Source organism: Symphodus melops (assembly GCF_947650265.1).
Source record: "Symphodus melops genome assembly, chromosome: 14".
Lineage (NCBI taxonomy): Eukaryota > Metazoa > Chordata > Actinopteri > Labriformes > Labridae > Symphodus > Symphodus melops.
The window spans coordinates 23,034,340-23,056,403 of record NC_136704.1 but is presented as its reverse complement, the minus strand read 5'-3'; the positions used below and the strand labels follow the sequence as shown (position 1 = coordinate 23,056,403).

Here is a 22,064-nt window from a genome sequence, read left to right as displayed (position 1 = left end):
CACCTACCTCGACAACACGAGACACGTCGGGCATTAGGTGAGGGTACGCAGGTAAACAGAAGTTGAAATCTCAGATATCAATTTTCCACATCTACAGATTCAGACAAGACTTCATTCACAAGGATCACTTTATTTTTTTGTGTGTGTTAGGCTCTTCTCTTTTCATTACAAATATTATCTACTTCCACAAGTGTGCCAGCGGGGATCGACCCTCTCCAGCATCTTTGATGGAAAGGACAGACACACACAACATAAATCCAGTTCATCTTCATCTCTATGCTTGTAGTAAAAACCCATTTAAATCAAACTGTGCAGCCCACTTATTGTGTAAGTACTCTGTTGGTTTGGTTGGCGGTTTGTTTGAACAGACGAGTAATCACTGTGACGCTCTGGAGCTGAAGTTCTGCACGAGCTACCTGCTGTACACAGGGCCGACAGCACGTTGACTGTTGAGGCTAAGGATAGATAAAAATGTTAAAACTGGGGAGTGAACTTAATGTGGCCCAAACAACCTCACCGAATAGGATTCCAAAACGTTCTTTTTTCGATGTCACATCTGTGATCACTGGCGTCTAACTACATCGACACCTAAGTTACCAAATGAAAAATTTCAGATTAGAAACAAACTTTAATTTCTCTCTTTTTTTTTTATGGGATAGGATCAAAATTCATGTCAGGGAAATGAAATCAAACAAGTGGATATGAACAAAAAGTTAGTAGTTGTAATCATCAGGCAAACTTCAACATCACTACATTCCTGGATCAGAAGGATTTTGTTGTTTGTATTTGGGTTTTTGTCACAAAGTGGTAGGATCCAGAGTCACACGGCGTCCTGTGAGCAGAGTTCTCTTCAGATGACAAAGCAGTCTCTTTCTATCAGTAAGGCCACTTTATATAGAAATTCTAAATGGAGGACCACGACCTGTCACCTCTTGTCCTTGGATCTTCGCAGTGTGTCATCAACATCGAGGGGAAGGAACAAAGCTTCAAGTTTCTAAATCAAAGAGCCGGGTGGCCAGCTTCTGTCTGTGTGTGTGTGTGTGTGTGTGTGTGTGTGTGTGTGTGTGTGTGTGTGTGGTGTGTGGTGTGTGTGTGTGTGTGTGTGTGTGTGTGTGTGGGTGGGTGGGTGGGTGGGTGAGGAGAGAAGGGTCGGTGTTAGTCCCTTCTACCACCACATGAGAAAAAAAAAAAAAAAAAAAAGCTTAGTCCACATCATCACCACCAGCTATACCGCTGAGGTAGTATCCCCACTCCCACAAGCCCCAACCGCAACTCAAACCACCCCAAGATACCACGTGCGATTGGGTTATAATGATCTTGCAAAAAAATAGATATTTTCACAGAAGTTTGTAAAATCACCTTGCCTAAAGTTATCTTCGATCCTCTGTGGCTTAATCAAAGCAAGTTGAAGTCCGGAGAAAAGTTGCGCCACGCAACTGCTGCTCTGAGTACAATCCACAAAGGACGACTACGTCGCCGTTTGTTGCTGCTGCAGTGTTGTACGTTTGGGTGTTTGTAACTAATTCCTTTTCAATTATCCCCTCTTTCGACAGCCCCTTCAGATGCAGTCCTTCAGTTTTGCCGACCAAACGCGTGTAGAGTGTGACGGATTCATTAAAGGGGATGTTTTGTGTGTGTGTGTGTGTGTGTTCTGCAGTGTATGTGTGGCTGTGTGTGAGAGAAACCAGAGTGGTGATGGTGGCAGGACTGCAGTCGACTCAGCTGGATCCAGCTTCCTTCACGGGGCCGGGCTGGAGCGTGCTGAAGGGGCCGGGGGACGGAGGGGAGCGGCTCTACTTATCCCCGAGGATGGCGTACTGGTTGTCGAGCTGCAACTGCTGCATAGAAGCACCGCCGGTCTCCTCTCGGCCACGGGTCCTGTGTTTCACCACCTCAAAGGTCTTTTCCATTTCTCTGTCCCTGAAGCAAAGGGTTAGCATCACTTCAGTCAAGACATCAAACCTCCTTTATGTGCCTCGTTTTACAAATGACTCCCGCTGCTTACTTGCGTGTCTCCACATGTTTGGCTGTGGCAAGTAGAGAGGGGAACTGTGCGTCACTGTAGATCTCAGGAGGCCCCTGGGTATGCGTGCGTTTGGTGGTAGTCAGCCGGGCTCCTGGAGGGCGGTATACACCGGAGGGCTTCGACTCAGGCACCTCGACTTCCTCTGCTAGAATAGAAAAGATAAAAGAATCATTTAGAAGTCATATATGAGCAGGAGCACAATTCAATGCAGGGCCACATGATGTATGGTACTTTAGTAATTGTGATGTGCACATGCAAAAACAGTCGCATGGACATTTAAGTTAAACTCAAGTATCGTCACAACGTTTTAAACAAATAACATGCCGCTCCTCCTGTTTGTCACGTGTTGAACTTTTCAATGGTTGTTAGAAGTAGGACGGATTCAGGACTCAAATAATAAAAGATAATATCGCTTAATAAAAAAAACGTACTGCATTTAGATGATATAATTCCGTTTTTCAAATAACAATTTAAATCTAAGAAAGAACATTTTCTCAATGTCTGTTTTCGTTTCTGATTTATTGTGCAGCTCTATTTTATTCCATCTATCCAATATCTTCATAGCTTTTCACTTCAGGGGTCGTGGTGGGGGTGGTGGTGGTGGTGGGGGGGGCCGTCATTGGGTGAAAGGCGGGGTACATCCTGGACTGTTCACAGGCTACACAACCAGCCACACTCGCATCCAATTAAAAATAAATAAGTCCCCAGGGGGAAATTAAATAAGATTAACATTGACACCTACAGGCAGTTTTTTATGGTCACCAGGTAACCTAAGGAGCATGTGTTTTAGACTGTGGGAGGAGCTGACCGAGCTCCTTTTTATTTGATAAACCATAATTCAATGTATCGAATGTTTACTTGTAAGGACAAGGATGTCCCGCAGCATTCATATCTGAAGCTAGTGAGCGATGCCCGTCGTTGGTTCACTCACCCACGGGTGCAGCTGCTGGAGTTGGAGCGGCACCAGACTTGTTCCAGGGGCCCGAAAATTTGTCTCCGCTCACCAGAATGATCTCTCCGTCCTCACCGACCTCCTCCTTCTCGTACTCCTCTTCCTCTTTCTCGTCGCTGCAACATGATTTTAAATATTCTTAAATTACTACATAAATGTATTTCTTGTGGGTTGATAACTGGACTTTAGAGAGGTACTCTGAGTTATATTTTTTGATTTTATTGGATAAGATAGCTGAAGAGAGACGTTGGAAGGGGAGAGAGGGGATTCAGCAAAAGGGACAGAGGTCGATTTCGAACCCACGGGCGCCGCAATAAGGACCACGGCATCCAGCCAACATGGGGCACCGAACATAACCGACAGGCAGCCCAAGAAAAGGTTCATTAGAGCTCAATGAAGGTCGAGAGTTGAAAGATAGGGGGCTTATCATAATGGGCTAAATCCTCTGCTTCCCCACACATCTCATCATACTGACGATGAGTCCTCACAATCAAACACACATTTCATCCTCACCTTATCTGTAAAGCTTGAAGCCGGAGCCCGCTGTAGTCGACTTCCTTCTGCTCAAACTCTTTCCATTCCTCGTCCTCCTTTCCAGAAGTAGACATTAATACAGAGCACACACAAGGCATTTTTATACTTCCTAAAACTGTCAAGTCTTCAAATGAAAAAGATTTTAACAGGACACTATGATGTATATTTTGTCACTATAGATGTAAAGATTAATCGGGATAAATCGATTGGGAGATGTTAAAGTTCACATCGGCACTCTGAAAAAAGGGATCTTAATGCATGTTTATCTTAATATATTTGCAAATAAGATTAGTAAAAATCTTAAAACTATACTGTCCAAATGCAAAAATAATAATTAAAAAAAGGGGTAGAAGGGTTAAGAGGGATATTTTATACAGAAAAGAGAAGACAAAAACGGTGTGCAAATATTACAAGATGACAGAAAACTAAACAAATATCACAACCAACATGATGCAGCGTTTAATCGACAACACAATGAGAAGTTTAAAAGGCTGAATGACACTGACATGCAGGTTTGCAGCCCCTAAATGAATCTGTTTCACTCATCATTGGTCTCCAGTTGTCATTTTGTAAAATATATCGGGAGAAAATCGTATCGTGATCGTGGCTCGTTTAGTGAGCTGAGTGAATCCTGACATCCCTATGTTTGTCTACTGAAGCTTTAAAGGCCAGTATAAAAAAAAAAAAAAAAAAAAAAAAAAAAAAAGACTTGGGACTAATGGAGGCCCCGGCCTACATGTAGTTGGACAAGCCCAGGATTCAAAGACCTGACTGACAGCTTACCCCCCATACATAGACACACACAATGAAAGGCACACTTTGTGGCCTCTAACGTCACCAAATCACTAACAATATAAACAGAGCTTAGACCGGCTGTTGCCATGGAAGCCACAAAAAAGAAGGTGGTGTTACGGTGATTTTGGTATCCCTTGGAAATGTGTGCCATATGCTACGTTAGCTCCTTAGCAACCGGCGTTTTCCTTTTCTCTTTTCTTAACTCTTTATAAAAGAGGTGAATCCTCAGCTGTGAGGACTGACAGTACAGCCGATTAACGTTTAACTTAAAGAGGAAAGAGGTTGTGTTGTGATGAGAGGGAGAGACAGTTTGCACCGCTGGGGAAATTTAAAAAAAAAAAAAAGTTACAGTCCGTTACCTTTTCAATCTGCGCGTCCTGATTCTCGTTTTTCGACGATTTTTCTTTCTCCCTCTTCGTCTTTTTCACTACCGCAGTCGTTGGACCCGTGTTGGACTCTTTGGCTTTTCCTTTCGCCTCTTTCTTCTTCTTTTTATCCCGCTTGGCGAAGAAATCGTCCAGACTCTTCTCCGGTGGTAGATCCGCCATTTTCAAAAAAAGAGCGACGTTAACTTAGCGAATGACAAATGTCGTTAAAGAAAATCTGTACTCCTAACAACGATTCAAACAGTCAGGAAGAGACGGAGATACGCCCTCAATCTGACGGATAAAACTTCGGTTACAGGCGGATTAATTAAAAAAAAAAAGAATAAATGTCCACCCTGGATACCTGACTGAGATGTTAGCTACCCTGTCAACCATGCCATGCACGGGCTATTTGACAAATCTGCACCGTAACCCGGAAACCCTCCTGATCTGAACCGGAAGTACTGAGCTTTACGCAAAAGAGGGGAAAAAAAGTATTTTTTTCAGTTAATATTGTCTTACATTTTACAACACATTGTATTATATTAACCGTCGTAATTAATTCTAATACAATTATTTAATATCATACTGTTCTAAAATAATGATATGTTCAAATGGTGCCCAAACACAATATACAGTACGAAAATGAGAAATCTGACCCACCATTCTGGTTTCAAATTACAATACAGTCATGTACTCTAGCCAAAATAGGTACTCAAATAATGTTTAAAGCCGGTTTAATAGAATCTTTTAGCTATAACCAAAAAAAAGGTACACATTTTTTCCACATTCTGTTTTTAATTGACTCCAAAGTTACACTGTTGGCAAGTTAACACGGCTTTAACTTGCATTCAGAGGCTTCTCATGTCATTTTAAGTTCATGCCTTTGGAGCTTGCAGAGGTCCAGACTTATTCAGCATTCCTGCACAACACCAGCTTTTCGTCATCAGTGAGCTGAAGACGACACATCCAGTCCGTTCTGTCAGTGTACGCGTTTGTGGTACACCTGGCAGTACCACTGCTGTTGTAGATAACCAGGTTGCTGTCAGCCTGCATGCAATAAAGCAAACTCAGGTCAAAGTCATGATCAAGCGGAAAACATCAGATCCCTCAGTGTCTGATGCCCACACAGGCTTCCAGTCGTACATTGTAAAAAGAGATGCACATTAACTACTCAATAAAATTGAGGCAACAGATTGCACACATTATTATTAATTCAATTTAACTTTGTTAAAAGTTGAGTTAATATAACTCAAATCAGTTGCTAAAGAATAACCTGTTTAAACGGAGTAGATTCAAATAAAGCACACAAACTAATTAAACAAAAATATTAAGTAGACGTCACTGTAAAGAGCTGGCAGCAGAAACACCACAAATATATCATCAGCATTTCGTAGAAGTATGTAGTTAAGTGACTATGTGTAGCGTTAGCATTTACCATTTAGTTAATCATTTGTATTTCTTTTAGGGGTGGGACTTTAACGCGTTGAATACGATCCAATTAATTACAAGAAAATAATTTAATCACAGTTAGCTTCATAAACAGCGCAACATTTGTCATTGCTCTGCGCTAGCTCCACCACAAGTACAAACAAGAAGCATTTGCAGCCCAAACTCAACCAAATGACTGGCTTCAGGACCAACGTTAGTAATTCAACGTCTGATAAACTTACAAATTCACTCGCTAAATTGGTTTCTCTGGAATGTAGACCACTATTAGGAGAAAAGGGGTTAAAGTATGTGCTAAAGATAGCAACGTGTGATCCAACTTTCCAACTGCTGTAAATAAAAACTATTTCAAACAAGATCCAACAGCTTTATGAAACTGAGAAGCAAGTAAAACTGCATTCATTCATCCACTGAAATCCATTTAGATTAAAAAGTGTTTTATTTTTTTTGTGTGTAGCACATGTCCTCCATAATGTGTGTCCTTCTCTGAAAACTGCTATTCAAATGATCCTCCAAAGATGAAAGAACACTAACACAATGAGTAAATGCATTCATGCATTTGTTTATAAACAAGAGTCAATAAAAAAATTAAAAAATATGTTGTGTTTACGTTAAATATCCCACGAGGGGAAATTAGCTTTCCACTGTGTTGTTCTTATAGGCTAATACTAATAGAGAGATGTCAGAGTAAGGGACTGCACATGAAAGAGCACCCAAGCTTTTGGGGATCTGGTGTCTTGCTCAAGGGCACATCGACAGGGCTCAGGAAGTGACTCAGCAGCTCTTCAGCTAATAGATCAATTCCAGGCTTGGTTTGCACCAGAACTTGATCTGGTGACCCTCTAGTTCCCATTCCTAACCCAAGTCATGGTCACATGGAGCTACCACCGCCCAGTATACAGTTGAAATATAAATATAGGTTCAGATTGTATTCAGGAATTATAAATCTTATTTTGGATCTAAAAAACGAAAGTGAAATTAGAATTAAGCTCCTTTTTACTGCTTTTGTTGTTGTTGTTGTTGTTGTATTGTCTTCAGACTCACATCTAATTAATCCTCTCCTCAGCTGTACAGCTTGTAAACAGATTATGGAACTGACGTCATTTTCCCAGAAGCAGCAGCACTGGTACACAGAGAAAATTCCAGTTCCCTTCATCAATGCATGTGGTCTGCAAGACTATTAGCTCTTCTTTGTTGTACAATAAACAGATACAGTACAGTGGGTTGGTTTTTCTTTGTTTTATTGCTCAGCAGTAAAAAGTACAGTGTATACTACAGTACAAAAAAATACATCATATTGATCACTGCTCCACCGTGTCACTGAACGTTTTGTAAAATATTCACTTTTGAGCGTGCAAAACAAGAAGCCCAGGCTGTGAGCATCCAATGCAGGAAATATCAATATGCTTCAACCTTGTTATCCAACATCCGCGATTTCAGAACAACATCTCACAATGCAGAATGTCTTCAGCAGCGACAGAGGCAGGCAGGCAGCATTGATTACTGAATAAAAACTGCATGAATTAAGTCAAACTTATGACAGAAGGACGACAGACGCACCAAAAAAAAATAAAAAATCTAAGAAAGTATTCAAACTTTTCTGATTAAACTGCCTCTGTATGTGCTCACAGTAAGTATTCAGCGTACATTATGGTTCTGTGACGGCCTCTAACACATTTTCTGTGGTCCAGCCAATAACTCACAGTCATTCAACATTTCAACAAACACATTTTTGCCTTGGTGGACAAACACAGTATTCAAGGAGGGAGACATTTACAGTAGCAAGGGTGGTCTAATTGTTTCCGACAGCGCTTAGAAATTCCTTCTCACACCAGGCAATCAGTAAACCACTCCAGATGACACACAAGAGACAAACACACACACACACACACAGAGGCACACACATAAACCGATCCAACTGAGCTGAACATGATACAGAGTCTTGTTTGACTTTAAAACAGTGATATGTGGTTGGAGGGGGGGTGCACATTTAAACGTCTCCATCCACACTGAACACGCACGCACATGCACAAACAGGGCGTTCGTTCACACATGATATAAAGGGCCAACACAAGGATTTAAGACATCTATGTGGTCCCTCTAAAGACAAGCTGGTGACACATGAGGGGGGAAAGAGTTTTTTTTTTTTTTAAAGAATATTGACCCAAGCATAACCGAAAAATACTGATCAAATTAACCATCAGAATCAGAGCCCTTATTTATCAAACCAAACTTTTGGACTTACGTGAGAGCCCGTAAATCTTCCTCTCAAAATGAAGAATAAAAGTTTTGTGTTAAATTTCTCATGAATCTAGGAAAAACTACAGAGATCACAGCACTGGTCTGACTGGAAGTTACATTCCCAGTATTAAATTATTTCTCTGAAGTACCTTATCCAGCAGCAGAATTTCTTCACAGTTCTAGTTTGCACTAAAATTATGCATATCAAATTCAGTCTGAATTTTAATTTATAATATCCTCCAATTTAATCATTATTTTGTAATTGGATAAAAAATGTTTTCTAAAACTCACCTGTGTAACTTTTAAAAAACAGCTCAAACATACACAGGCAGGTTCATTTTGGTCACTAGGGGGCAGCAGAGAGGGGTTGAGAATACATCACTGACTCACATTTTCAGTTTATATTTTTTTAGAGAATGAATTTATGTTAATCAACCTTCTAACTGAAGTCCTAAATTTGTCCCGCTGATTATTTTAATAATGATAATGACTTTTCTTTCTGTTTTGGTTGCTGTCCCAACTCTCAGGAGAAATCTTTTGATAGTAGTTGCTATGATTCAATTCAATTCAAAAAACTTTATTTGTCCCCGGGGGGCAATTCAGGGGTGATGCTGCTTGAAGGTAAACTCCCACACACTCGGTGACTTGCAAACCAACAGCATTTTTCTGATCTCTGGAAAAGGTTAACTATGAATAAAATGTGTTATTTTTATAATAATAATTTTACATGAATACATTTTATTTGAGTTAATTTCACATACATGTGCTACTGGAGTCCCAGTGAGTAACTTGTGAGGGTTTGAAAACAGAATAAATAAGCAGGCAGACGTACAGTAGAGAAAATCGGTGTCTCTGATTGGCTGTTTCCAACTTTTTCTGGTTCCACATTTCTTTGTTTAAAGCAGGAAGTGTCGTTCTCAGTCTGATAAACACGGGCTTGGATCGACAGTAATGCTTTTTTTGTAACTAATCCCCCCCCCCATAGTACATAGGTGCTATATTCAAGTTCAACAGGCTATAATAACTATAAGAATTTGGGATTTATTTTGAAAGAAAAAACAACATTACAAAGTACAGCTTTAGTGTTTTCATCGCAGGTTTCTCTCTCTAAAGCAGAGTTCGTGTGGCGACACCTCCAGTGCACTCACCATCAAGCCGCTGTAATGAAACGAAAGCACATGTACTCTGTTTTTTTATAAAGACAATAAAAACCTCTTATCACAATTAAGCCTTTTGTAGAAAATGTACATCAGAAAAATATGCGGGTGCATTCTCATAGTAAATAATGTCTGTTTACATCACTCTTCTTTCTGGTTTGTCTTTGTGATTTTTTTTTTGTCATATACAGTATAAAGTCAAAGTCTCTGAATATTTACCACTTATATAAAATAGACAACAACAGCAGGGGGAGGAGAAGATGGGAGGGGTCAGACAGTGTCTCTAGATGGCAGATGTTTTGTCTCTGTTGATGAAGAGGGTCTCCTGGCAGAAAGGGTTAACAAGGACCATGCTGCTGCCGCTGTAGTCTCCGTTCGGGGGGAGACAGGTGTCGTGCTCCTGCAAATGCACACAGAAAATAATTCAGTGCTTGTATGAGTGTGAAAGAGTAGCTGTGATTCATGAGTGTTGCTCGAGGGCTCCTCATTAGTGCACACACACTGCAGTCGATTGTATCTAAGTCACTCTACGGGTACTGAGCAGCGTCTAAAGAGCAGGGTAAAATATGGGTTTGGTGCGGGAACCCTTGGGCTTTTAAGGAGACGGGGAACAAAGATATCAGACAGGGCGAGATGAGCAGAGATACAGAGGAGAAGGCGGAAGAGGAGATGTTAAAGCTGCACGAGCAGAGAGCAATGAAAGGAGGGATGACTAAGAAGAAAAAAGAGAGGGATACAATGAAGGGGTGAGGGAGGGGAGGGAGGGGGGTGATGTGAAAATGGTTGCTGATGGTGAGTCAGCAGTAATAAGGCAGTACCAGAGGAGGAGGAGGAGGTCTGAGAGGGAAAATGATCTGTTTTTACAGCAGGGATCGGACCACGTTATCATCAGCAGCATTCAAACTTGAAACTCCTGCTGTAATTTATGATCATTCCTCCCAGAGCGATGTCATTTAGTGAAAGAAGCAGGGAAGCTATGAGGCTGCAGCTCTACAGACACAGGTAAATCAGGGGGGAGGGGAAACAACACCTGGGTGTCACCAGGGGCATCCCACACAGTATCCAACCTCAGCTTCCCTTTCCTGATGCCCTCAACATGCAGCAAGAGAGTGCAAAAATGAAGCAACGGAGAATTAAAGAAAGGAGACGCACAGTGAAATGATAACTGAAGAGAACAGTACAAATATGAAGACCGAACAAAGCAATGATCAATCACAAATATATGAATGAAAGAAAGGACTAAGACTTAATATTTCTGTCGTATGGATCAATGTCCACCAGATGGCGCTGTGGTGCATTAAAAAAAATCAGATTACAAACATATGAACTTAATCTCTATTTCGGAGCCAATCCCAGTTCCACTGTGGACACAGGTGTGTCTCTGGGAGACTGCACGTGGAGAAAACCTACAGAACATGCAGGCTCCTGTCAGACAGGGGATTTGAACCAGGAACCTCCTCGCTGTGAGGCAACAGCGCTAACTACATACATGTTTCTACTAATTGCTGAAGTCTTTGTTTGTTCATTGACGCCATGTTGTAAAAAAAACAAACAAACAAAAAAACCCAACAAGAAATCGTTGTCCTGATTGGAGGGTCAGCTCTGTCTGAACAGTAACAGCACAGGTAGAATCAGAGGTAAACGTATGGATTTCCCAGAAAATCAACAGCTCGGTACTCTAATATTTATGGGAGAATGTTAACTACTAAAACACACACACTACACTGTTAAAAACAAATGTCACGGAAGAAGACGCTTACTCAAATGCCACAAAAAGTTTTAGCTCCTCACGAGGTTTCGCTGGAGGTCTTCTTCAGGTGATTATATTTGGAACCTTTGTGACATTTGAGCCGCTGTGCGGGCCAATCGGCTTCCTCAGTCTGCTGATTATGCGCTGCCCTGCACCTACCTACTTGAGCTGCTTATAACCTTTTTCGAAATAACAAATGCCGTACAATAATTTTCCACTCCAAAAAAACTCTCCTTCTTCTTTTTTTTCCATTAAAAGTAAGCTTCATATCAATAATGTAAACCATACTTGCTGGTAGCAAGGTCTCCAGGAGCAGCAAAGAAGAACTAATTTCATCTAATTTATTTAGCAAAATTCCAGTAATCTGTGTTTTCCTAAACATGAAAGATGTGTTTTGTTATTGCTCTAATAAGTACGAAGTACAAGCAGGTTTCGCAGTTTGGATATTGGAATCAGAATCTTGAGGAACAAAATGATATCAGCACATCTTTAATCCAAAATGCATCTCTCTACGTCGTTGTGCTTAAGTAGTACGGTGTGTTTCTGCAGGCCTTGAGGCGTGCTGACAGGGGAGATTGGACATGGATTCTCTTGTAGTTCCCAGACTCATTCCCCCCATTCTGCTGACTGACTGTGAAACACCCCACAAACCTCCCTCCACCTGTGTGTGTGCTGTGCTGTTCGCTAACACAGTCAGTGTGTCAGTAGTTTGTACCTCGCTCTCCAGAGTGTGAATCTCTCTGGGCAGCTCCACGGCGTGCCTGCTGAAGTAGTCCATGGTGATGGCGTTGTTCCAGTAGCTGAGGTTGTTCTCCTGACTCGATGACTTCTTCTTCCTCCTCATGCAGCACACGGTCAAAAGAACAGCTAGAGCGGGCAGAGACACGGAGGGAAAATGAGGGTTAGCACAAAAGGCTGTGGGGAAGCTGCTGCTTCAAATAACACCTCTGAAAGTGCCCACACTGCTGCTCGGGGAGAAGCTGTCATGTTTCACGACATCGTACACTGTTGGGAAGAGATGGTGGTAGAAAGGAAATCTGCTACTGGTGGTGTACCTTGTTGTAACTTTGAGCTTTTCTAAGCAACAAAGCTTTAAGTCACTCAGAAACAAACTTTTAAGAAAATACAAGACAGTTATTAATTATAGCAGAGGAATAAATACGTATTTCTACATTAACAGACCATAACGATAAAAAACCCAGTTCTGCCTAAGGAGCTCTACTTCTCGATGAAAGACACTCTGCCTCCCTGGCTATTAATATGCTATGGCTCTCTCTCTTGAATTTAATGCAACAGGATCCTGCCCTGAAGGCAGTCTGGTGGCTGTCAAAAGACATTCCTGAAGAGATTAAGCAAGTGCTAACCAGGAAAAATGAAGAGAAGCAAGAGCATGATGAGAGTGAATTCTGACCTTTTACTTCAAAATAACTTTCTATTGACCCAAAGTAAAAGTTTCCCCAGGAGGCAGATGAGATAAATGATAACACTGACTCTTTTTTTAGGACATAAAGCTGCACATGACAGCCAACTAGCTTAGCATAAAGGCTAGTTGCAAAGGGACATTTTAAACTCTCAAGTAATATGTCACTGTTAGCAGGTTTTACTTACAACACGAGGACACAGGCACAGTGATGGCCAGCACGATCCACACAATGTCCATCCTGCTCAGGCAGATGGTCAGGCGGGATGACGGGGAGTCCACGGTCGGGCCTGAGCTGTTGCCAGGCATCCAGGGGTCTTGGGTGGTGGCGGGAACCTGTCTGTTTAGGAAATTCCCACTGGCTGTGGAGGGGGGCTCCGTGTTGTTCCCCTGAGCGGGCATCTCCTCAACTGAGCTGTCATTGGAGAACAGCCCACCATGAGTAGTGACATTCCCCAACGAGCGTCCCAGAGGGGCATTGTCTGTGCTGTTTCCTGTAACAACTAAACCCTCCTTCTTAGTGGTGGTCTCGTTGGGTGAAGTTTGGTTGTTTGGGGTGACTGTTGAAGCCTTGATGCTGAGATCCAGGGCTGGTGTGGATGCAGTGGAAGTTAGATTCTCCAGTGGGCTCTTGACTGGAGCCACAGTCCCTTCCTTCGGCTCCACCACCAGCTCGTCAGTGGGGGGCTCGTCTGCATGCACCTCCCTCAGGGTGATTGCGTGGTGCGCAGCACCCCCAGCGTGCTCCCTGAGTTTCGGGCTAAGTAGGGGGTCAGCATTGTTTGAAGAAGAGGAAAGGGGTGACAGGGAGGATCTGGGAACATACTGACGACCTGGTTTCGAAGGTTCGTCCAAGCTCAACATCTGTGGCTCTACTTTGAGTGTGTCTCCTCTGTCTGACGCAGAGTTGGACATAAGAGGGAGGGGGTCCGGAGCCCCTTGAGGAGTATATTTCACATCTAAATTTGGGGCTGCTGTGCTGAGAAATTCAGGGATGCTGGTGCTGGCCTGCTTAGAGCTGACAGTTACTAGGTCCTTGATGAATTTGTGCATTTTGCCTTGGTTTACAATATCATAGCCAAGCTGAACAGCAAGACTGTCAGTGTTCACAGTGTTAGGGGTGACTGTCTTTGACTCATCAATGGGAGGATCAACATGAGCAAGACTGGAACTTTGGGTGGTCTGAAGCAAGGCCAAAGGTCGGAGTATGGCAGTGGGGAGGTTGATGCTTGATGGTTGAGTGCCTCCTTTGGATGTCCATTCCCCACTGCTGGAGCCTTCTTGATGCCAGTCCAAGGGGGCAGGTTTTGGGGCAGACAGGGGGCTGCTGTGGGTGACTGCCATGGAGACAGAATCCTGGGATGTCTGGATGAAGTACAGCTCCTGTGCTGATGACACCAGTCCTACTGGCAGTGCTAGGAATGCTAGAACACCTGCAGAGAAAGAGACAGAAATCTGATGATTAGCCCATAACAACATGATATCCTATTTTCAGCTCGTCTGTCGGCTTTTATCACTTCTTTCAAGGATCTTGCTACGCATAGCTCAGAGAGAAAGTGCAAATCCTGCAGCTGAATGTGTGATGTGCAGCCTTGTCTTGCATTCATTATGCTGTTTAGCCTTTAATCTACTGAACCACTGTGTTTGTCACTCATCTTGTTTAACTAAGTGAGTGCTTTATTAACTGCATTATTCACTAGGCGGGTTCCACTGTGTGTGCCTGAGCACATGTAAGGTCGCCATTAGGACTTAAGAGGAGGATTTTTTGGTTAAACAAACCTGCAGAAATGCTTAAAAAGTTGAAACAACATAACCCTAACTCATTTTTATGGAAATAATAATACTTCTTTAATACTTTGACGCCAACATTGTGACATTTCCAAAAGGCCAATGAAGTCAAGATGTTGTCAGGAGAACAAATTAATGCATGATCTGAAAATGGATCAAAAAAGAGTTTGGACCATTAAAATTGTTCCTCTTCATGCCTAATGCAGCACAAAACACTAAAATCGGCTAACTTTGCATGCTAAAACAAAAATCACAGACCCTGACAGATTCACTTTGTAGAGATCAGTCCCATAAGGAGTCAGTGTAGTGACAAGTCATTAGCAGTTGCCTGTTGGGAATATTGGTCCTATTATGTTATGCAGACAGCAGGACTCTCATGGAGGGAGCAACTTGCAAAGGCTTATTAATTTCCATTTTGCTCCCTCCCTTCCTGTAATGACAATGTTAAACACAGCTAATACAATGTATTAGCAGCGTTCCCAGTGGGGTGTTCCTATGTGTTCAGCTGGGAACCGAACATGCTAAGCTAACATGTTCTTATTTTAGGGCAGAATGGTTTTATGTTGCATGTTTTTGCAGCAGGACTCTGAGCTGAAGATGGTCTTTGGGTACCACAGGATCCAAGGTCAATTTAAAAGACGTTTTGCTCCCAATTTACCGAACCAATAGTGTTTTTGTTTCTTAGAGGATGAGGTTGTTTATCTATTTTTTTCAGATTTCAACAAGTCAAAAAGAGGCCAATACTAACATACTAATACATAAGGATGTCTTTCAAAGCTTTCAAGCTTGCTGTGGTACTCACCCCCAAGGGTGTTAATTTCTACTGATGATGGAAATGAAAAACAAAAAAGGCTCAGTGACTTTCTATAAGCAACAATCCTTTAGATTGGGAGTAAAGTCGCACTTCTTTAGTTTGGTATACCGATCATTATGCAGAGCTGTAGTGGATGTTGCTGAGACAACATGACAGCAGTGTTTCTAACAGATGTGTGTTTGTTTCATTCTTTAAGCTCTGATGACTTTTTAGAAGGATTTATTCAGAGTTAGTTTTGCTTTTTGTGGAGGAAAAGGAGAATACCACTATCGTTGTAATTTAACATAAGCCTTAATTACTTAATGAAATCAGGCATGTGCTCTTAAATGCAGATATAACAACTTGTTTTTCAAAGGGAATGAATAAAATACAAATGTTTGTGGTAAAAAAATAAATGGTTTTATTTCACTATAACCTTTCAGAAAGAGAATAAGGGATAGTGATTAAGACGGCATTGTTTTTATGGGATTTATAAAAACCTAGTCTAAAGCCACCAATGTGACCTTAATGCTGTGGCCATTAGTTTAATGTGTTTCTTTAGCCAGTTTATATTTCAATGATAGATAGAGGAGAAGAAGAGGAAAAGAAAATGTAGAAAAGCGGGTAGAAAAAGGCTGGAGAAATGAATTGAAATGAATGAACCAACCAGCCCACGCGATGTGAGTAATCTCAAATTTCTTTGCCATATAATTTCCCCCCTCCTCTTTTCATTTTACTCACCCGAGGGTTTAAAATACACCACGGCAGAACTGAACAAAACCCAACGCACTTACTATTTAAACTCAGCCTCTGAATCATTAATCATACTCAATCACACAGACGACCAGGAGAGAGGGTCCAGACCCTGTCTTCCATTAACCAAGCCTGTCACGTCTCTAATCCACCGAGCCCACTTCAGACCTGAATCTGAGCAGATAACACACACGGCCATCTTTGATTTATGACTGCTCGTCTTTCCTGAGATGATCCTGTTGGCAGGATAATGGAACAAAGGCAAACCCCAACCTATAAAAGCTTTAAGTATTTGTACTATTGTTGATCATTGGTAATATGAAAGGTGGTCCCATTGGGGGACATTCAGAGGATACGGCCCTTTGAAATGTGCACACAGCATGAAGTTATCAACACTGGAGGAAGTGATTGAGTGATTAAAACTACAAAACGAATGAGAAAAAAAAGTCTGAATTACAAATAAAAGCATGAGGTGAGGAAATAACCACTGCTGTATTATTAATGAAACAAAGACGGCAATTAACGGTTTGTGTCAAAACTTTCAATCAGTACTAAACCATGTCTCCCCCAACCCAGCAACCCGACGCTCTGCTACCCCTGAATAAAACATGATTACACCCAGACTTCCTTTTCAGGACAAAGTTGTATCAGAAACGTGTAAACTGAATGGTTTATCACAGAAAAGCACAGTCTTCAGATTTATCAGGATCACAAACATCGGTTTCACCCTGATCTCTAAACCAACACGATGATTCATTTTCATTTGGGATTTGCAGAAATCATCTTTTATTGAAGACTGTATCTAATATGTTGAAGGGGAGAATCTGCCTTTTAAGTAAGCTTGCTCTCTTACTTCTGACAGCCCTAATAATCATTACACAGTGAGTATAACACTGGCCTTTAGTTCTTCAGACGCTCAGTGAAGTACTGAGTCAGAGCCTTCTTCTTTGATTTTAGTCACATTACACCGTTGTGAAAGAGCTGCTTATGAGCAGGAGAAAACAGCTAGGAGAAAATTATCTTGGTGTCCTGACAACATGAACTCTAAAAGAAAAAGGTTAGATTAGCTTTTTGCACAACATCTTCTGAGGAGGAAAAACAGTATTAAAGTAAAACAGCTCACGCTAAAGATCTTCTCCAGGTGCTTTTTGGTGTTTTTGTCTGGTTTAACGCTTTTGATACCATCACCTGACGTTTCATTGAGGGATTATTATTTTACAGACAAGCTGTTTCACAAACTGTTTGTGTAAACTTTTGAAGAAACACTCATTTTCAGGTCTAAAATAAATGGCATGCTAACGCTAGCCTAGCCTAGCTAACTTGAATTTCCCTCGGGATCAATAAAGTATCTATCTATCTATCTATCTAGCTAGCTAGATGTCAGGCTAGATAGCTAGCTAGCTATCTAGCCTGACATGCCTATTAGCTTTTATAGCGGTCATCTTTGTCAGCTTGTATGACTCTCCCTGCAACCAAATTTACCTACAGGTACAATTCAAGTAACTGAACTGGTAACAGATTAGAAGCTTTTTGCAGGGTTAGCGTTACCTGTTTTTCAGTGGCCATTAGAGCAGAAAATCTGTATTTGGTTTGCTTTCATGTCCTTGTAAGATAATAGAGACAAGTCTCTTTATTATCCCATTAAAATACTAAGCTATTAAGACTTTGTTGCAGCATGTTTTCCGCCCTGTCTATTTTGACCTATACAGTATGTGTGTACAGGAGTTACATGTGCATCCATGTGTGTACTGTGTTGGTCTCTGAGGCAAATGGATGTAATTTGTCTCATCGGTTGGGCGTCTGGCTGATGGAGTGAGAGCGTTAGCAGGGTGAACACAGACAGAGAGAGAGCCAAGCCCTGCTTCCAATAAGACGCGCAGAGAAGAAGCGAGCGCAGAGAGTGAATTAACCAGAGAAATGATTGAAAAGGCCTGAGACGTGAATTGAGCTTTATGAACATCCATTATTGAGTTGAAGCAACGGGAAGAACATGAGAAAATTGGATGGAAAAGGGGGAAGAATAGAGAGAAGGGACAGGGTGGGAAAATGTGAGGAGGAGGGCAGAGGTGTAGTGAGAGTAAGGGAGGAAGATGCGAAGGTGTTTCATCAGCGATAAGACATGGACCAAATGAAAAGATAGGATTAGAAACATGAGACCAAGGTTCAAAAATAGAAATTTGAAGGAAAGCTATGCTTCAGCAACATTTATTCAAACATTTGTCTTGCTGAGAAACACTTCTCTGCTCAGCAATATTTTTACGTCTGTTCGCTGTTTTTGATATAGTCGCACCAGAACACAGTAATTAAAAGGGTGTGCGAAAATATTAACCTCTGATGCTCTTGATTTTTTTCCTCTATGTCGTATAAGCTTTAACGGACTGAAGCTTACAGTTATCAATCACACCGACATGTGGCCCTCAGTATCTCTATCACCCAGGTGATCATCTCAGAACTGCACATGCTAATGTCATTGAGACAAACAACGCCCCTGTGAAATTACAATGACATTATGCCCCCATTTATTTGACTGATGGAGCCAACCTGTTTTTGAACACCTACACTCAGGAGCATATAAAGGGTGGGGGCAATTTATGCAGTAAACCTGCTGAATTAGAGCTATTTTGAATCCATGGGAAGCCGGTGACATTCGTTCAAGTACTCCGTTGATGCCTTCAGGGACATCAATAAATCATGTTGTAAAGCAGGATCCCGCGCAGTGATCCATTGCAGGCTTTGTCCCACCAATCATTCATTATTAGGCTCAATGTCAGCGGACAGAGGCCAGGGCAGCTGTCAGGGATGCTAAAGTTACGCGACATGAAATAAAAAAAATAAAAAACACAACATGTAGTCCATGGATTCAATCAAATGCAAAGACTCGATTACAGAAGAACAATCTCGCTCAGGCACATGCATTACGAGTCTTTCAGGCTAATCCATCATACAGGAGCTTTTAGTGTGTCATACACAAGCCTGCATGGCTGCATGATAAATCCTAACATGGGAGGGGGGGTGTTCTCACCATGGGGGGTTAGATATTAGTTGTTGTTTTTTTGCCAGAGGTCACTACATGCTACGTGCAATGGAGAATGATGTAGCTGGAATGCACAGCAACAATCTGCCTATGAGGCAAGTGTTGCAGCCAGGATGGGGCGTGTCGCATCATTATTGGACCGCTGGCAGCGCCGCTTTGAGAGACTGGAGGCTCTTCAGGAAGCCAAAAATAGGAGCTGCAAAATCATCCATCAGTAAGGATCGTCAGGAAGTACAGAGTCACTGCTCTGTCATCCCGCTGCTCAGGCAGCATGACGGGGAGTCAAGAGGCAAGCTTGTACATCTTATTATAATAATGTAATGATCATATGGCTCTGGGCTTCAACAATATTCTTAAATAGGTACAGTATAAACATTAAGACTCAAAGAGATACAGACAGCCTAATCTTGGAGTGATGAATTATTATAAATTAATATAACTGATGTGTTTAAGTAAAGCCTATTGTGACAGTTTTATTCACCAGATTGAATAAGGAGTGAAAACGAAAGAAAATGCACAGATTACTGTCATATCAAAGGTTTTAAAAAAAGGGGTGGGACTTAATTAAAAAAAATTAACTAATTAATTAATTGATTTCAAATTAATTAATCTAAATTAATCGCATTTTGAGTGCATCACAATATTTGCCCGAAAAAGCAACACTTCTCAATCTAAATGGGCAGGCACGGGGGATTGGTCAGGTGGGCGGCCGGGAAGAGAGAAAGAGAGGAAGAGACTGCAGGGGCGTGATTTAGGAGGTGATGTCCCGGAAAGTAATAGCCTGCACCATTTGTACTTAAATAAGTAAAATAGATGGTAAACTGGAAAATGTAAATCTAAATTGTTTAAATCTAAACAATGAACTTTATCACACGAAGCCTTCTTACACGTAAAAAAAAAACATATTTCTAAAACCCTTTTGTCTGTTTACCTTCACTTGACGAGCACCTGTCAAAGTGGGTTTGGATGTGCCAGTGCTTGTCTGTTAACAATCATGATAATGTGCCCTTGAGCAAGACACAGAAGACCGTCTGGCTTTCGTCGCGCTGTTTGATTTTCTTTTTCACTTAATAAAAGTACAAAATGTCCATCTCATCTTCTAATGGATAAACATGAGAGCCGGTTCCAAAACTGCAGGTCAGTGAACCACAACCAATAATTAAGGATGTCCTCCTCTCGACCCGGCCGGCCCTCCATGGATCACATTTAGCCTCGTTTATTCTAATCAAAACCACTCTGCGATAGCAGACAAACCTCTATGGGATTCCCCCGTGAAATCCCGTGGGGCAAATAGAGAACGCTTTATCAACGGCGTTCATCAGAATACCAATGAGCCTCTATCACACAACACACACATACACACACACACCACAGCTCTGTTATCTCACACACAATGAATTCATATCTCACTCAGAGGATAAACTCTGACAGACCTGAATCAAAGTCGTCGTGAGCCTTTAAATGGGGAGTTTTGTTAAAGGTAGTCCGAGCCTTTAATTTAAAGCTTTGACGGGCCATCATAGAGCCGCAGAAGCAGATCAGATCCATCAGCTGCAGGCAGACTGAACCCTTTATCAACAGGCCGACTGGAGCTGCTGTCTGACTAACTGCTGCTAAAATCGGATTATCACGCCTGGACAGAGCGCTGTCGGCAATCGCCGGCTTCAATGGACCCACAGCTTCCTCAATTTTACTACTACTAACAACACTACAGTAGTACCAGTGACACAACCATTCACACATCCACCATCAATACATCTAAAAGTAGACTGAAACGTAAAACAACCACTACTTCTGAAAGTCGAATTACCAACATCACTGCTTTTATTCAGACTTCTTTCGCCGCAGCAACAATTATAATAAGTAAGAATATAATAATGCATCAGCTGCTACGAGGCAAACACAACTGTTACTACTCGTGCTACTTCTACAAATGCAGCTTCTTATTCTACTACTAGTGCTAGTGCCACTTCTACTACCCAAGCAGCAAAGACTGAAGCCAATCAAATGCTGCAGTATATCGACTGTCCGCCTGACGCTGGCTCCAGGAACACCGGAAGTCACGTACACATGATACAGAAAAAAAAAAATAAATGTTTACAGCCTGGGAAAAAAACTTGAAAAAGAGTGGATTAGTAGTTGTCATTACGGACACACACCGCACTGGGGGGGAAACACTTTTTAAACTGCTTTGTTTGGATTTTGATAACGCTACGTGTTATCCATATAGGCGCTCGGCTGACTTGATTGACACATGTTCAGATGTCTCACCCTGTGTTTTAAATGGGACAAACTTCTACCTTTGTATTGTATCATATTTGGTTTATTTGCTCATTTCAGTGTTTGATTGCCACCCAATAACACGCGCCATGAAGCCTTTTCTAATAATACCTGCCACTTTCTTTAACACAAATAAAAATGAATGTATCGCTCTTTGAGTATATGTTGTGGTGCATCTCTTTGATGTTGCAGCCTCAAAGATGCGTCTATATTAAATACTTTACATGCTGTGAGGGCTGGTACAGTTAATAATAATTTATAAGTTGAGTATATTTTATTATGTTCTGCAAACCAAGAAGTGGATTCATTATAAATTGGATAAGAACAAGTTGATCTAAATTGTATGAAAGTTTTGCTTGTGAGTTAATGTAGTTGTGCTCCTGGTAATGTGAGGAATGGCACTTTTTGTTATATCTAAAGGTTTATTTTTGGGGCTTTTTATGCCTTTATTGTCGAGTCAGGACAGAACATAGAGTCAGAAATCACAGAGAGAGAGAGAGAAGAATATGACTCTAATAGTAAGAACTTTCTGGAAGTTATCCAAATTGGAGATGTACATGTTTACATATCTCAGGTATAAAAATAGAAAGTGATCTTCACAGTAGCACAAACAGACAAATTCCTTTGGTCACTCCTGGGTGTGTTTGTCTGCCATTCTGCGTCCCGTGGGGTGGAAACGGACAGATACGGCACATCCTGTGGCCCTCTGAAACCATCCCGGTAGAGC

At 41.6% G+C, this 22,064-nt stretch overlaps 2 protein-coding genes across 9 annotated transcripts in view; both read right to left on the bottom strand.

The window, feature by feature from the left end:
• Window positions 1–114: 114 nt before the first annotated feature.
• On the bottom strand, window positions 115–5,125 carry cdv3 (carnitine deficiency-associated gene expressed in ventricle 3). 4 transcript variants are annotated; one of them, XM_079361936.1, is made up of 5 exons: window positions 4,667–5,125; window positions 3,492–3,568; window positions 2,958–3,094; window positions 2,006–2,168; window positions 115–1,920 (listed from the first exon to the last, which is right to left on the bottom strand). In XM_079361936.1, exons 1-5 carry the CDS (start codon window positions 4,853–4,855, stop codon window positions 1,794–1,796), a joined length of 693 nt encoding a protein of 230 aa, XP_079218062.1. In that variant the 5' UTR covers window positions 4,856–5,125; the 3' UTR covers window positions 115–1,793. The 4 variants fall into 4 exon arrangements, with proteins under 4 accessions (XP_079218062.1, XP_079218063.1, XP_079218060.1 ...); XM_079361937.1 differs by having other exon boundaries at window positions 3,492–3,565; XM_079361934.1 differs by having other exon boundaries at window positions 2,006–2,171; window positions 4,667–5,124.
• A 3,954-nt stretch (window positions 5,126–9,079) lies between these two features.
• Window positions 9,080–22,064, bottom strand: part of tmem108 (transmembrane protein 108) — a 42,500-nt gene continuing 29,515 nt past the window's right edge. For 4 of the 5 annotated variants that reach the window (XM_079361433.1, XM_079361432.1, XM_079361431.1 and 1 more), the window contains exons 3-5: window positions 12,878–14,122; window positions 11,985–12,136; window positions 9,080–9,919 (exon numbers count right to left, since the gene is read on the bottom strand). In XM_079361433.1, the coding sequence (XP_079217559.1) occupies window positions 9,803–9,919; window positions 11,985–12,136; window positions 12,878–14,122 (1,514 nt within the window). In that variant the 3' untranslated portion in view covers window positions 9,080–9,802. The remainder of the gene's footprint in view (window positions 9,920–11,984; window positions 12,137–12,877; window positions 14,123–22,064) is intronic. The other variant, XR_013780561.1, reaches the window with a different exon arrangement.

Coding starts and splice junctions, on each gene's coding strand:
- cdv3 (XM_079361934.1), bottom strand. CDS start 4,855: ATGGCGGATCTACCACCGGAGAAGAGTCTGGACGATTTCTTCGCCAAG. Junction 3,569..4,666: donor AGGACGCGCAGATTGAAAAG/GTAACGGACTGT, acceptor ACTTCTGGAAAG/GAGGACGAGGAATGGAAAGA. Junction 3,095..3,491: donor CTTCAAGCTTTACAGATAAG/GTGAGGATGAAA, acceptor ATCATGTTGCAG/CGACGAGAAAGAGGAAGAGG.